The sequence below is a fragment of the Mytilus edulis genome, chromosome 2 (assembly GCF_963676685.1).
Source record: "Mytilus edulis chromosome 2, xbMytEdul2.2, whole genome shotgun sequence".
In the NCBI taxonomy this organism is placed as follows: Eukaryota; Metazoa; Mollusca; class Bivalvia; order Mytilida; family Mytilidae; genus Mytilus; species Mytilus edulis.
Window position 1 is genome coordinate 50,994,708 of NC_092345.1, and position 17,356 is coordinate 51,012,063.

General features: G+C 32.4%; 1 protein-coding gene across 1 annotated transcript in view; it reads left to right on the forward strand.

The window, feature by feature from the left end:
* Window positions 1-635: 635 nt before the first annotated feature.
* Window positions 636-17,356, forward strand: part of LOC139510900 (uncharacterized) — a 28,968-nt gene continuing 12,247 nt past the window's right edge. The window contains exon 1 of the mRNA XM_071297446.1: window positions 636-708. Within this exon, the coding sequence (XP_071153547.1) occupies window positions 636-708 (73 nt within the window). The remainder of the gene's footprint in view (window positions 709-17,356) is intronic.

The window sequence follows — 17,356 nt, forward strand, 5'->3', positions numbered from 1 at the left end:
TATAATTTTAATCACTATTAAAACAGACAAATATGAACAAAGAAGCTCACAAAGGCATATAGACAACGCTTATTGGCAAATATGAAAGACAAGATTACAAAAACGTACCATAGCACAATAACACAATGACGGGATGCATAGGTACATGGCCGCGTCAAATGTATCAAATAAACACAAAAATCAGTATAGATTTGAAATCACAATAAAATTGAGAATGGAAATGGGGAATGTGTCAAAGAGGCAATAACCCGACCATAGAAAAAACAACAGCAGAAGGTCACTAACAGGTCTTCAATGTAGCGAACCATTCCCGCACCTGAAGGCGTCCTTCACAACCATGTATTGATGATGAAATCTTATAAGCATTATTTGATAATTACAATTCAATCTGGTAATCTGCTATATTTTATACTTTGCATCTATGATTAAATGATTTTTCGTTTCAGGAGAAGCAAGCTTGGTGACACCTTCAATATTCAATGTTTTGTTACAGTGTCCCTTTGCTACTACTTATATATTTAATTTATTTGTGTGTTCATCTCTCATGTATGTATAGAAAATACACTATTGCTTAATAATTCAGCAATATGAAGTGTACACTAAATATTGAATATCTTATTTAGGTTTTGACCGAGATGTACGAAGTTGATGTCTATATTATAGAATCACGCAGTTTTGACTGGCAGTTGGACAGGCGAGCTATCCATGGTAATAGACTTTCCGATTTCTGTAATTGTGTAATATTGGACTAGTTTTCAGAATATACGAATTTCTAATGCACCTGCCTCGCATAAAGCTAAATCATATATCACTTAAAAGCATATCTATCATATGTTCTACCTTTTTTTATTAACACGTATGCAAAAATGCATGAGTCCGAAGTGATTTTCTGGATTACCTTCATTAGGAACGCTTAAAGCCTGATCTTGGTATAGATGTATAATTGGTCCATCCCGATACAAACGTTTATTGATCATGTGTTGCATCAAATCATAGTGCTAAATTAATGAGAATATAGCCAGAAGGTGACTTGATGTGGTTCATTCGTCACATTTTGCTTAAATCATGGCAAACTACGAGATTGTACACGGACAATCTTAATATGTATGGCTATATTGAATTTAAACATAGACAAATGCATAAAGTGAAAATTGTAGATGATATTATTTTATGTTTTTGAAATGGTTGGTTGTCTTTTAGCCATTTTTGGTAGATATTTTTTGTTTTGGACCTCTCTACCGGATATTTTTTTGCTAAATGAGTAGGTTCAGTAAGACCCTATTTTGGCCCCAAAATATAGTAGTTTTGCAAAATTGTGAAAATGTAATCTTTTAGATATTTATTGGAAAGTAAAATGTTTCTGCTACATAAATATGGGCTATTTTTGACAATACAATGCACATATATCGGGTACTAACATCATTAAGTCATGCTAAATTACTGAAATCTTCACAATTTTAGCATTTTAGTTAAATTTTAGACGGTTTCTGTCTTAAATGATAGTGGCCGCATTCGTGTTTATTCATAATATTGAAATGTAAGTTGCATTTGATAATCATACATAACATATATGAAGATTGAGGATGAACACGGATGCGGCCACTTTCATTTTTGACAAAAACCATCTGAAAAGTGACGGTTTGCATATAAAATAGATTTTTCATATTTTTGCTTGAATCGGAGGGTTTTTAATGACTTAATCAGTTAAAATCTGTCACATGAACTAACCGAATCAATTGAAATTGACACTTAAGTGTTTAAAAAGTGTCCAAAATCTTTCGTTAGATGAACCTGAAATTTGAGGCCAAAATCGGCCATTACCGGACCTTCTCCTTTGTTAAAAATTACTGAACAGAGGTATACTACTGTTACCTTTATTTATCTATAGTTTTTTCAAATACATTTTTATATAGGCACAGATTAAGATAACGAACGTTCACTTATTATCTCAGGAAGAATAGCTATCCTCATATCATGCAGTTGAAGTGAAATTTGATAAAATAACTACATATACCTAACAATTTGCTGACATATAAAAATAACCTTAAATTTTGATTTAAAAGCGCATGATATATACAGTATTCACAAATCAAAACAGCCTTATGAATGTTTCTGATTCGTTGAATAAGGAAAAAGGCCATGATGGAATGTCAAGTATTTCTACATGACTCCAAGTGGTATTTAAGTTAGACTCGAAATGCATATTGTTGCTTTTTATCATACTAGCCTGTACTAAGTCAGGAATATGACAGATTTTCCCGTTCATTTGATGTGTTTGAGCTTTTGATTTTGCCATTTGCCAATGGACTTTCCGTTTTGAATTTTCATTGGAGAACGGTATTTTTATCATTTTATTTTTCCTAGCACATTCCTTTTGCAATAATGTTCCCTTTCTCAGATGAGAAATATAAATGTTCAAATTGCAAAAACAAAACTCTATCTAAACACAGAAAAGCTAATGATCCCTATTTCCAGATAGCTGTATTTTGGGCGACTTTAAAATCATCAATAGAAAGCTGTTCCAAGAACCAGTAATATTATTTCTGTTTAAATTGGCGAAAAAAAATATCTTTTAACCATATACGATAATTTCGCTGTATTTTAGGCATATAGAGATTAAAGCCACAAAAAAAAAAAAAATGTTTATGCCATCTTGTCGTTTAGACCAATTTTTTTTAAGGAGGACTTCTTAAATATTTTACAAGGAACATCATATTTTGCTTTTGAATTTAATTATTGCATTAGGTTCAATTAGATTTGTAGAAACTAGATAGAATACCAGAAAAAGGAATTTTGTTTAATTCATGCAAAATTTATGAATTTTCATTCTAGACCTATGTCAATGGTGCATGGTATGTTAGGTGCATTAAGTAAACTAACTAACAGGCTTTTTCTCACCTATGAAATGGCAACCATGATAATTCAATCTTAAAAAAAAAATTCAGACATATTGGAGATACACATCTCACTTTATGAACACATGTTGATAATTCTTTTCGTGTTTTTATATGGTGATCTTTCCAATTTACAATCTGGCTGGAGAGTACACATTTTGTGAATTATAAATAGTATTGCATTTTGTATGACGCGCAAAATAAAAGTGACTTCATATTTCATAATTTAAGCTGTATCAGATCTATATAAAAAAAATGATATCTGATTTCAATAATTGTGTTGAATTATTAACATTTGAGCTAATTAATGAAAACAAATTGGCACATGGTGTTACCAACAGCTGAACACAGATTTTATAAAATATAAATGTGCACAAGCATAGTGTGTATAGGAATTTTATGTACATGTGTTTTCTTACTACTTTACATCTATATAAAATTATATGTTATCCCATGCAAAATATAGGAGAAGGCAGATTAATAAATGCAATTTGGTTGTTTCAGAATTTTAAACCGTCTTTTGATTTATTCGAATAAAAAATGATTTATACTATATTTGAATACGAGGGCCATCCTTTTGAAAGGGACAGTCTCACATGAACCTATAAAATATTCTATTTCATGACAACTTTTATATTTGAAAATGCCAACTTGACCAAAATGCAAAACCACACTCTTATCTGTGTGTTGCTTCCTGAAATAATAACTCTGACAATTGACAGAAAGGCTGAACATAACTTATCTTAATGTTCATATGATGTTTAGATAAAACCAAAAACTAAGTGCTATTGTTTTTCTTGTGGTGAATCAGAAAATACACGGTGATATTTCTATTTTGCTTATTAAAATATTTTCGGACAAAAAAAACCACAATTTTTGGGTAGCCTGGGTCAACAATAATTACTACCATACACTTAACTACTAATTATTACGATAAACCTCTTTCAACTGAATTTGATCATTACAAAAAAACATTAAACGGGATGTAATATTTTATGGCTAACGTTTAATAACCAGCATCTTGTCTTCCAGTGTGACTTCTTAAAAATGACTATAAATAGCAGTCAAGTAGTTACGATGTTTTAGAGAAATATATCTTTGTTATAGATTTAGTTGAATGCGCAATTTGTTTTATGTGCAAAATCTCTAACAGATCATCTGTATAAAGAAATAGGTAGGCAGGAAAGACTCAATGTTCTCTATTTTTAGCTAAAAATTGTAGCAGTTAGTTGCTCAAAGTTTGTGTTGTATATCCAACCACAAAATAAGTATAACATAAATGAAGTACATGGAATTTTTTATTTTATGGTGTCTCAATTGCATCATGCAACGTTTTCATGAATAAGAAAAAAACTGTCTTTTTTCAAATTTAATCAAGCCTTGCCTAAATAATTACCAAACATTAGCGTATTCCTTTTGACAGATGAAAATGTGCCTGCTCAATGGTCTCAAATCAGTGTAAAATGTGATTAGAACTAGTGTATATATTGTAAGCAACTTGCCCTTAGGCCAACTTGAATTTTGCTGTACTTCAATTTGATGAACTAGCAAAAAATCTGTGAAAAAGTCACTCATTCTTTCAAACACTTCCGTCTAAATTCTAAGAAATCATCAAATAGAATCATTCTACAGTACAGTATTATATAGTAGCTTTTCAAAAAAATTAGATGTATTCGATTATAGTGTAATCAACATAATTTATTCAATGATTTGTGTATACCTGCTTTTTTTATTTTACAGGAGATCATTTTCAGAAGTCTGTGAGGACCATATGCTGGATAGGCACATTCTGTAAGTTTTGTTTAAAAGTTTAACTACAGTGATCAGATTAAAGTGTGATTTTCACATCTGGCTTGGTTTTACTTTTAAGATTATTATATGATTTAAATGATTATATGATTTGTTTGGACAATAAGTTTTATTATGATTTGTTTGGACAACAAATTTTGAAGACCATGACTAAGCATCTCAGATTGATGCCTCATTATTTTATGCAACTTATTGCTTCAAATTATGACAATGTTTGCAACTTTTTTGTAAATTTATTTTAATATATTATTGTGTGCAATTTTTTTTTATATGGATTTTAAGGGACTGTTCACATCTGATCTTAAGAAGTTCAAAAGAGCAAATCCAGATACAAAAATAAAGGTAACTTTATTTCTTGAATAGATTCAAGACAAATTGTGACTTAGTTAATGAATTTTTAAATTTTGCATTTGACCCTTAGCTGCTGGAGAATCTGCTCATCTTGCTCATAGGGCTATGTGAGGTACATGGTGTATTGCCATGACTTGGCAACAGTCGTCGTCAATTTTTTTTCAATTTTTATCTTTATGTCTTGAAAAGTATTATAGATAGAGAGAAAATCTGCCAAAGTCTTAATTTCTGAGAGTGTTAAGTACAAATGGACTACTTACATGTTCTTCCTGTTTGCACCAGAATTATCATCAAAATCTTTAAAAGGGCATTAGCTACAATACATACAATATGAATTGTTTTACTCAATTGTTACTGAAAGTGAAAAAATAAACTTATAAATTGCTTTTAGCAGCTTGTTTGCTTCAGTTTTGTCAAATTAAGGAAAGAAACATTGCTCATGAATTATTTACTTGGAAGTTTGATCATAAGTAAAAGTGATACAATTTTTTTCATAATTACACTTAATATCAGAGTTAATATTAAATCTGCAAATTTGTTTTACAAATTTTTTATCTTCCCTCCCCAGGATTCAAACTCATGCTATTTGGATCTGAGGCAACACTGCCTCCACTGTTTTAACCACTCTGCCAACTAAATATATATATATTTTCAGACTTCAGACCTGCCTAGTGCCCACCTGTTTAGATATCACCGTAGACAAAGAACAGAGAGATCAAAGATGGAGAGATGACAGACATTTCATAATTTATGAAAGACAAATCGACAGCAAGGCAATATTGAATACCTTTTTGATTTTCTGCAGACTGTTATAAATTGTTGTTAGATATTTTTACAAGATAAATATGATATAAACTCATTTAAAATAAAGCAGTGTTGTCACTGACAAATTTAGTTGTTTTTATTGGATATAATTATACCCTAGTTTGAAATAACAACATGCATGATAATAATAAAAAAGACCTAAAAAAAAATTAGGGTAACAACCATTTTTATTTAGTTTTCAACATGAACAAGCATTATTTTATATCATTAAATTTACAGAGAAGCAATGATTTTATTGAATGTTACTCAGAAAAGGACTTGAGCAGAGCAAACAAAAGGTCTATTGTTGGATGTTAAAGGGGCACTAGCTGTCAAACTCATGTTCACCCATTCTAATCAAATTCTCATATTTGATTTATAACAATGTAAAACATTTATCCAAACTATTAAGAGTCTAAATAAAACAATTACTGATTGAGCCCAAAAAAAATTATACTAGGTTCTTCATATTTCTCGTAGCTAGTGCCCCTTTAAAACTACTATTTTTCTTTTATTTTTAGGATTACGTTTTCAATGTTAAGAAATGGAGTAAAAATTTCTCTGATTCAGAAAATGAAGTTTTTAATGATGTCATCTGATATGGATATAGATACAACGGAAAATTTGATATATGTTCACATATTGCATGGTTTCACTTTTTGTTTGTATATCATATGTATATGGCTGTTTTTGTCATATTTTGTTTTTGCCCTTCTGCAAAGTTACAGGGTCAATAAAATTCATCCTTGTCTGTCTGCATGTAGGGATTTGGTTTCCGTTAGTAAATTTTGCCTCAACTAAATATGATGTAGCTTCTACAGAATGCAAATCACTATCAATAGATATAAGGAGATGTGGTATGAGTGCCCATGAGACAACTTTCCATCTAAGTCACAACATGTAAAAGAAAAACCATTATAGGTCAAAGTAAAGGCAACATTAGCATACTGCTGTGAGATGTTAAATAATTTTAGAAGTCAACCTTAACCTTAAACAAATAACATTGCTGCCAAATAGATTAATGAACACAGGTACAAGAAAATGATTTTGTTGTAAGGAATACAACAAATAAATGAAAAATGGGAAATATTTTTTACAAAATTATAGTAAGAGATATAGAAGTGAAATTTTATAGTCATAATATGAGGCAGGCATTACCTGTGGAAGGGGACGAAGTCTGTATAAATAATTCTTTTTAATTCAAACATGTTAGAAAAAAACCCAGAAATACCGTAACATTTCCGATTTTGGTTCTGTTGTTAGGGATTTTAGTTTTGACGCTATGTAAACAAAGAAACGATGTAATCAGGTAGCTTTTTTTTCATATCAAACAATTATTAAAAATGAATTGGTATGGAGTTCCTTCTTATATTTTACTAGACTGATAAAAATATGTTTGATTCAAAGTCGCATGCAAACAAGACCAGACAAGGAAGTAGATTCCTGCACATATGCGAGGATTTAAAAAAATCTAAAAAAAAGTAAACGATTTAGAGTTTATTAGTAGAAAGGAAAAGAGTGGCTGGTACAGTCTGTGTCTACCAGACAGTGTGTGCTGGTACAGTATGTCCCCCGAGTGGGACAGCCTATTACTTCCAGACAGTGCGGGCTGGTACAACTTGTCCTCCGAGTGGGACAATCTGTCACTACCAAACAGTGCGGGCTGGTATAGCCTGTCCTCCGACTGGGACAGTCAGCTCTGTCAACTTAGACTAGCTAATTTAAGTTAGTAACCTGTACGTTTACTTTGTACCCGGTTAAAAAATATCCTTTCGATATTATTGCTTGTACATAACTAATATCTCCACCATGTAACTCTGTTGGTTTACTTGTCTACTTCTAGAATATTGACAGCTCATCGACAGTCAATTGACAGCCTCGAGTCGACGATGGAAGTGTTTAACGACCTTGACTGTTTTTTCAGCTCTAGCACGGCCGGCTCGGTGCCCGAAGGCGTTTGGTGAGCTTTAAATATTTTCTTTTGTGCATGGGTCAGAAACAGGTGAGGACGCAAATTTGGGTTTTGGTTTAGTTTAATTGTTTTTTGTTTTTTTGATGTTCTTTTGTCTAGGACCAACGCCTCGAGTGTCGTTTTTCATTCTCTTATATACCCGTGATCGAATACATTATTCCCTTGATAGAGGTGTTCTTTAAATGTTACCCTTACGGAACATATAGAGAGTCCTTTACGACCACCCCTATAACCTTCGACCCGGCCACTAACTTTCCCACCAAACGTATAAATCTGTTTCACTCTTTCTCAAGCGTAAACCCATTGCTACATTAAGATTCTACTTATTTGTAACCTTAACGACCAAAAAACATTACAATACAAATGTCTTCTTTTAGAGAACCTCTGAATGATATTGTACCAGACATGGCATGAATGTTCCTTATGCGGTCCTGACCAAGTTTTGTTACTTTGGAGCCGATCCATCATCCAAGTTGACCGTCAGTAGGGGACCTGGTTTAACATAGGTTTTTTAGATAAAATACATACAAATGTCTTCTTTTAGGGAACCCACTGAATGGAATGAAAATATGGCATAAATGTTCCCTTTGAGTAGCTGATAAAGTGTTACTACTTTGTTGCCGATTAACTGTTCAAGATGGCCACCAGGATTTGTTTATTAAACTAGGCCAATGTTAAACCAAATTTGGTCTTAATTGTTATTTAGGTATCTGTTGTAATTTTATCTATTTTTGTAAAATTTTACAAAACCAAAGTAGAGTAAGGTCACTGGTATTTAAGAGACAATCGTAACTGGAATTACGACTATCCCAATATGGCGACGGCAGATATCGATAAAATTTTTACAATCATTTTTCTCAAATGTAGCATGTTTTTTCTATGCCATTACATCATATTTGAATCGTAACGGTGCACTGGAATTGTCTAAGCGCTTTGAAATTCCCGTTGAAAAATTCGGGATGATAATCGTAACTCGGAAAAAAGATAATCGTAATTATGGTATTAAAAAATGAAAAGATAATCGTAACTGGAAAGTGTTTTATTAATATTGACACAAAAAACGTATATCTGATGGCATATGATGAAATTATGGCAATAAATTAACTACGACACGTTCCAACATCTTATGACATTTCTTTTTATGCATATAATATTAATAGTTCTAATGAAAACAGCTACATACTAGTATATTATACAATTGGAAGGGTGAACAAGCTTCAAGAAATTTGGAAATGGGGAAAACGCGAACTATGTTAATATACAGAAATTTCCAAGAACTAGGAATGTCACAAAATATGGGATTGAGCGAAGAAGCAATTTTAAAGGAAGTTATGATATATGGCAATAATTGTCAGGCGAAACACATGTGTCACCCTACATCAGATTTCTGATTAAGACGGTAAACAAACATTTATTTATCCTGAATAAAACATAGTAAATATAGTAAATACTGTTTTAATTCATTTATTGGAGGTGGCTATATGTGCTGTTTCTGCCCCCCCCCGGGACACTGCTGATTCAATTCTAGCTCATACCCTATTATGCCATAACGAAGTAGGACATTTTCTTAAGAAATACTTATTCAAAGAATGACTGCAACATTGAGACAAAATGTAGCATATTCCGCCGAATTAGAAACAAACTAATTAAAAAATTCATAAATACTTGGTATATGAAAAGTATCTACATGTTATGCCTTTTGATGTAATTTATCAATATACATATATGTCATTTGTGTTTTTTCAGTCTATCAAATGCTTTGTAAGACTATAGGTAAGGCTAATGAAACAAAAAACAAAAGTAACAATAAACAAAAGTAATAATAAACAATAGCAACAATAAACTGGTAACTATTACAGATCCTTTACCATCCTCACTGTTTAAAAAACGTCCTAAAATACATGGGTATTTGATCAAAATGTTTGAATTTAATTTTTAAAATCATATATTATATCAGTATAAAATAGAAAAAGTGAATCCAAGGGAAACATATGGACGACTATATTTATTGAAATATAAGGAAAAAGGGAAATATGAACACTCATATCTACCGATAAAAGTATCAACTGTTAAATCCGATAATGCAGTTATTGTTGGAAACTTCTGTTCATTTCGCGCAGAATTTTAGTATAAACGTGATATTGAAGCCAAAACATATGACATATGAAAATGTGGTATACGTGACTTTCATTTTTAGCAATGAATTGGAAGGATTGCACTTTTGGGATATGGGATACAGCTAATCCACCTTTTTTCTCTCTCCCCCCCCCCCAACAAAAAGTTAAACGCACACACAACATTAAAACTTTGAAAAAAAATAAAAATATCTACATTCCACAATAACGAAATATATAAGATAATTTGGCCTAGATATTAACCTGTAAGTTTCTTCATTAGGTCTTTCCACTTTTCGTGGAAAGACCTTTTGTTTTTCTTCTTCTTCTGATTATTATTATTTTTTTCTTTTCTTCTGCCGTCTGAGATGCTTTTTTGTCTTACAACATATCGAATGGATTTTTTGCCAATGATGTTGTACAGTAATAGGGTTTAAAAACTAACCCTGTGTGACCGAATACTTATTCTTATAGGAGTTATCTCCCCGCGTCCCATTTTTCTTGTTATCACTATATCTCTAAAACCGAAAGATTTTAGCAAACTTTTTTCACCAAATTGTTCGTCTCCTCTTAAGGATGATTTGGTTTATTTTGACTTGAGTGATCGGAATACATCTTATGGGAGTTATTTCCCTTTGAAAATTTAAGATAGGCGATTTGTTGGATAAATTCATACGTTATAAGTCGTAGCTGTCTACAGTCTTTTGCTATGAAATCCTTGGTCCATTTGAAGGAAATTGAGGTCAAGGTTAAAGGTCAAGGTCATGTAATAAATTTTGAATTTTGCCTGTTATCGTTATTCCAAAAAAAAATGTGACAGTAAATGATATAATGTGTTTGCCAAATAACTGTTTACAATAAGGCGCAACTTCAACCTTTTTCAGTCGAAGTGTTTTGGATAACCCTTATAGGTGTTTTCTCCAATTATGTATTTGAAATAAGTATTTCTCCACAACCATACAAGTGATTGATCTGGGGTCTTTTAATTTGAGATCACTGACCTATGAACTCAAAATTGAGGTCAAGGTCAAAGGTCAAATTGATGTTCTAGATTTTGACTTTTGCTAAAAATTATTTCTGGTTCATTATAAAACAATGAAGTCTTTTGCATAAACCTATTAGTATTATTTTTTTTATATCAGTTTGATTTACCACATTACATCAACACGGAGTGACATTTTCTAATATCGTTTTTTAAATTTCATTCTTATTATCGAGGTGGAAAGACCTTCAATTGTTCTCTGAAGAATTGGTTTTTAATTTATTTGTATATGCGTTAATGTCATCGTTAAATTGGACATTTGCATTTTTAACACACAAAATACCATTGAAATGCTGAAAAACACATTAATTATGTTTCAGTTACTATTATCCTATAAAGAAATTACGATTATCAAAACGGAAAAATGCCATAGAGTTACGATTATCATCCCGAATTTTCAAAGCGCTTAGACAATTCCAGTTCATCGTTACGATTCAATAATGATGTAATGGTATAGAAAAACCTTGCAGCTAAGTAACTAATGACAAAAACATTCTACATTTGAGAAAAATTACTGTAAAGATTTTACTTATATCCGCCGTCGCCATATTGGGGTAGTCGTAATTCCAGTTACGATTATCTCTTTAATACCAGTGAAGGTGAGCGACACCGGCTCTTGAAAGCCTGTAGTCAAATATTTGTATATTAAGTTATGAAGCGTACATAAATTCTATATATTTTGTGTGTTGATGCAGAAATCATATCTAGGACATCATACTGTAAAAGTTCCAAAGATGAGAGCAAAGTTTCACTGAATTTTCAATTTATGATATTTGTCAAATTGCATGCTTTATGAAAAGATATATATATATATATATATATATATCTGTATATATGTTCAATATATATATATAAACAAGTCGAAATTGAAAACAACATTCAAACCTATGATTGCGTTGAATAAAAACCACAATATTTAAATATAAGTGTGCATGGAAAACAAGTTTCGTTATAGAGGGGTTTAACTTTAAATACAGCACAAGCAACATTTTCCAAAAGACCAAAAAAGTGAAAGAGTATATTTTAACAAAAGCGCATTTGACTAACAGGTCGAACAACTGATGTTCTTAAACCCTGCTGACTGCCATTGACGATTGCCAAATAAATTGATCACAAGATGTAAGAAAATGTTGTATATCTTCTTGAGTTTTGATGTGGCATGCAATTATGGTGAGACAGAACAGCCATTCAACAAACGCATGCATGGTCATCGAAGTGAATACACCTGCAAGCCCGACTTTTCTGTAAGTCGTCATTTGAGATCACCTGCGCACGCTTAAGCTGATCTTAAAAACCTTAGCAATCACAATAATAAACCACAACAAGGGCTTTCAGACTTGCTCGGGAAAGGCTTTTGGATAGAAAAGCTAAGGACAATTTCTAGAGAGGGCATCAATGAAAAAAAACATAGAATGAGTCACTTATTTTCCCTACTATCACTCAATTTTCTGCCATCACTTGTATTTAGTAACTCCAGCTTCTGTACTGGACTTTTACATTTTGAAGGCTTTTTTTAATTATACAACTATATATTAATTACAGGATTCCTTTCATTATGGATGGATGTAAATGTACGTAGTCACGTTAAATTATTTATCCTCAGACATTTTTTTTTTAAATATTGTTCTAATGATTTACCAAACTGCTATTTATTTGGGATGTTTTAATGACTCTACTGTTGTCAAATTTGAAATATTATACAAGTTTAGATCGGTCACTGCTGTTTATTGAGAATGTATTTACACGCAGTTGTTGTCACATCTTAACTGTCGTCACCTTTGGAATTTTTGGAGTTGTGCTAGTACATATCGCAAATTATTACTAATTTTAGTTTAGATGTGTCGTTGCGTTGTGTTTATAAATTTTAGAATTGTACTAGCGTCTCTATGATGTTTTGGTAAAACTGTTTTTTTTTGGTATATAATTCATGAATGTTATAGTTTATAATCAGAATAGATTGTGACATATTTCATTTAACATCGTGATCATACTGATGAAGGATATCTGTTATCCAAAATATCTATAGTTACATTTTGGCGAGGTAAGAATCAACGTTATCATTTACGCTGGGGTCACACATTCACGATTTTAACTGCCGTCCTTGACAAGACCATTTCCTATTAAAAAAATTGTCTCATCAAAATCCTGTTAATCGTGGAGGGAAATTCAAACTTTAATTGAAATTTGTAAAAACAAAAAAAATTAATCACGACAACAATCAGATGCTGTTCAGAATGCGTCGATATTAAACCGTTTCCAAGCGAATTTGTCCCGATAATCCCGTTCTCAATCCGATTTGTATCTTTCGCATGGTAAAATTCGACCTAGTCTGTCACGACTGCGTCTCGATTTTACCGAATGTAACCCGACAGAGATCGGACAGTTCCCAGACAGTGAACCGACGCTGACAGAAGTTGTCCGTTCTAAAACTCGGCATATTTGTCCTATTAAGGTCCGCTCTGTCGCATTGCAAACGGTTTTTTCTGGTCTCAGTCGTATTGTATTCTGTAATTGTCGGGACTCTGACGTGGGTATCATTGACGAATTTCGTATTAATAACGGGACTGTTCTGGAACTCAATCGGCAGAAAAATTGCAATGAAAAATTTCTCCAGATCATTCCCGTTCCACAGGACATCGTCCAGAAAACACAGAACAGTGTTAGGATTTTGATCCGATATAGCAGAATCTGTCACGACATAGTCACGATTGTAATCCGACTAGACAAAATCGTCTGAGTTTTCCCGAATGTTACGGGGCGCACTTAACTGTTGGAGTGCTTCGCCGAACTATCCGGACCATTCCGGAACCGTAGGAATCTGTTACGAACTTAAACAACTGCTTTCAGACAATAATAGGCCATTCCAGATAATTGAGGATAGTCATTCGACTTTTTCACTTTTGGTGTCTTATCGCTGTCTGATCTCAAACGGGAGCAATAAACGACAATGTGTGAACCCCGCATTAAGCTTGGGTCACACATTCACGATTTTTACTGTCGTCCTTGACAGGACCATTCCCGATTAAAATTTGTCAAAAGTCAGATCAAGATCCTGTGAATCGTGGATGGAAATTCAATCTTTAATTAAAATTTGTAAAACAAATAATTTAATCACAACAATCAGATATTGCTCAGGAAGCGTCGATATTCAACCGTTTCCAAACGAATTTATCCCGATAATCCCGTTCTCAATCCGCTTCTAATCCAATTTGTATATTTCGCCTGGTAAAATTCGACCGAGTCTGTCACGACTGTGTCCCGATTCTACCGAATGTAATCCGACAGATATCAGACAGTGACCAGACAGTTAATCGACGCTGACGGAAGTTATCCGTTCGAAAACTGTCGGCAAACTCGGGATGATCAGGTACTGGCGAAACGTAACCCTATCACGGTCCGTTCTATCGCATTGCAAACGGCTTTGTCTGGTCTCAGTCGTATTGTATTCTGTCATTGTCGGGACTCTTACGTGGTATCATTGACGAATTTCGTATTAATAACGGGACTGTTCCGGAACGGTTTCGGAAAAAAAACGGTTCGCAATCGACGAGATTTGCATGCATTCTCGACTTAATCGGCAGAAAAACATCAATGAAAAATTTCTCCAGATCATTCCCGTTCCACAGGACACCGTCCAGAATACACAGAACATTGTTAGGATTTTGATCCGATACAGCAGAATCTGTCACGAAATAGTCACGATTGTAATCCGACTAGACAAAATCGGCTGAGTTTTCCCGAATGTTACGGGACGCACCTAACTGTTTGTAACCCGGATTTGTTTTCGCTCAATCGATTTAAGACATTCGAACAGAGGTATACTACTGTTGCCTTTGTTTAAAACCATTCCTTCACATCGATTCCGTCAGAACCCATATTTTCGTCTGCAAGACTGTAATTTACAAATTGGCAAAACCGATTGTCCCCAAAAATAGTTACGCATTTGTCAAATTTCTTAACTTACCAAATATTTTCTTAGATATGGGTTTTCCTGATTATGTTTTTGAAAAAGGTGTCCATTTTATTATATTGATTAAGTAGTATTTTTTTTTTCTTTCATTTTTAGCATAACATATAGTGGCAGCCGAGGGTGAAATAAACATTTTTTTTTCTCAGGATCAAAAAGAAATTATTTTCCAAAAACTGGAAACAAACGTTTTTTCAAAAAAAAAAAATATATAGCCCCACATGTACCTCATATCTTTTTCTGTTCATTTAAATAACTTTTCAGTTAAAATCCATTTATTGATTTTGGGTTGTATGACGGGCATGTGGGCTAACTGCTGCTTCAAGCTGTTTTCATGTGTTGAAATTTGAACTGTTCTGTACTAATGCTTTTAAAATTTTGGTATGCTATTTTTATGACAAAATAGGGTCAAGTAAGAAGTTGAAGATTTGAGAGATTGCTGTTCACGAGTTGTGGTCCACGATAGATTTGACAAAAGTGCATTAATATTTTAAATGGGGATGATACTGATGACAAAACTGAGGTCAAGTTCAATATCTAATATTTATAGAATAACTAATCGAAGAATTCAAATAGAGATTAATATTTAACGAGTGACCGAACAACACATTAATTCACGAATTCGGGTAGCGCATGAGTTAATTATCAGTGTTGTTCGGTCACGAGTTGAATAGTTTTCGATATTTGAATTCTTTAATTAGTTATTCTTTTTATTACATTGACAAATGTTTTTTTAAAGAAATTAAGTAAAACATGTAAGGTACTCTATATCTTTTCTACGCATTCACAATTTATTTTGACCCGCCGTTATCGACGTCTTGACAACGGCTATTGTTGTATGACGCCAGAGAGTGAAATAACCACGTCTATTTCACATGTGAAATTATCGGTTTTTATTTAACTGGGAAATCAATGTAATTCATTGCAACCAATTTAATAATAACTTTTAACATTTAGGAGTTATGGTCCTAAATTGCTTAGCAAATGAAATTTTTTGTCGTTTAAGTGAAATAAAGTAGAAATTCCTTTAAAGAGAGGACTTTAGACATGAAACATTTTTTGACCCCTAAAAATTCACAATTTGTAAACTTTAATATTCAAACTTATGCTTACCTTTATTAAATATACAAGTTTATTTAAACTGAATAATTTAGTGCAGAAATGTTATTTTTGATTTCATTATAAATTCAAATTTTCCGCAATTCAGCTCCATTGACCCCCATTAAAGGACATACCTTGGTGTTTATTGTTTATTTGTCCTGAACATGCATGAATTATTTGCTGCTTAACAAGTTATCACTCTTCATTGTTTTGACTATGAAAACAATAAATGCAATAACAGCTGCCATTTTGACAGCTTCTTTATATGTTTTCAATTGGGTTGCAAATTTTCAATAACCAAAGAATATTATTTCATGACGGTGGAACAGTATACCAATATTACAAATATCAGTCAAGTCAAAATAAATGTTCACCAGGTTCCAGTCCGACGGTTTTACACATATATGTTGCTCTTTTTCAACTCACAACTGTTAGTATAAAGAAAGAGAAAGTAGAAGTTATTGATTTCAAAGATCTCTATATTGTTTAACCTATCAGTTTCATCTGTTTATTTTATACCACAGAATACACTTAGATTGAAAATTGTAAAAAATTGTAAATTTTAGAATATGCTATGTTTGAAGATTGTATCATATTTAGAAATTCCTAGATGACCGTTTGATACGTTGTGCCTTGAAACTTTTATTAGTCAGTATCATCAACGGAAAAATATTGCTTTGTGCAATGGCATGAAGAATAAAAAAAAAGGAATATGAAAAACAATTAAATTTCAAGAAAAAACTATTTGTTATTAACATAACCAAAGAATCGACATGACAGACACTTGGTTCACTGAGTTTCAGTGATATTAATAAAGGCAACAGTAGTACACAGCTATTCAATAGTCTTATATCAATTAAACGAAAACAAATTCGGGTCACAAACCAAAATCGAATGAAACACATCAACTGTAAGAGGAATACAACGGAACAACAGAAAAACTGTACTTCTACAAAAATAAACGCCACCATTAGACATTGATTTCTGCAACAATTCAAAAACCTAAAATATATTATATTGTTTCTATTACGATTGTGGGCTTACATTCCGCCGATAGATTACATTTGTTTTTGTCGAGGATCAAACTTTTCATCTTTGTTTCTTAAAAGAGAAGTCTCAATGTTTGTTCAAATATTTTGTTTTTGGATAGGAGAATTCATACCTTGTTAAAAGCCGCTCTCATTCAAACAAAAGTTCTTGGAAACTGAGATTAACAATATGCTTGATTGTTTTGTGTTGGCGATACATTTGTGGCGTTTTGAGGACCTATTTTCAACAGACAATCGGTATTTCTAAGGAACA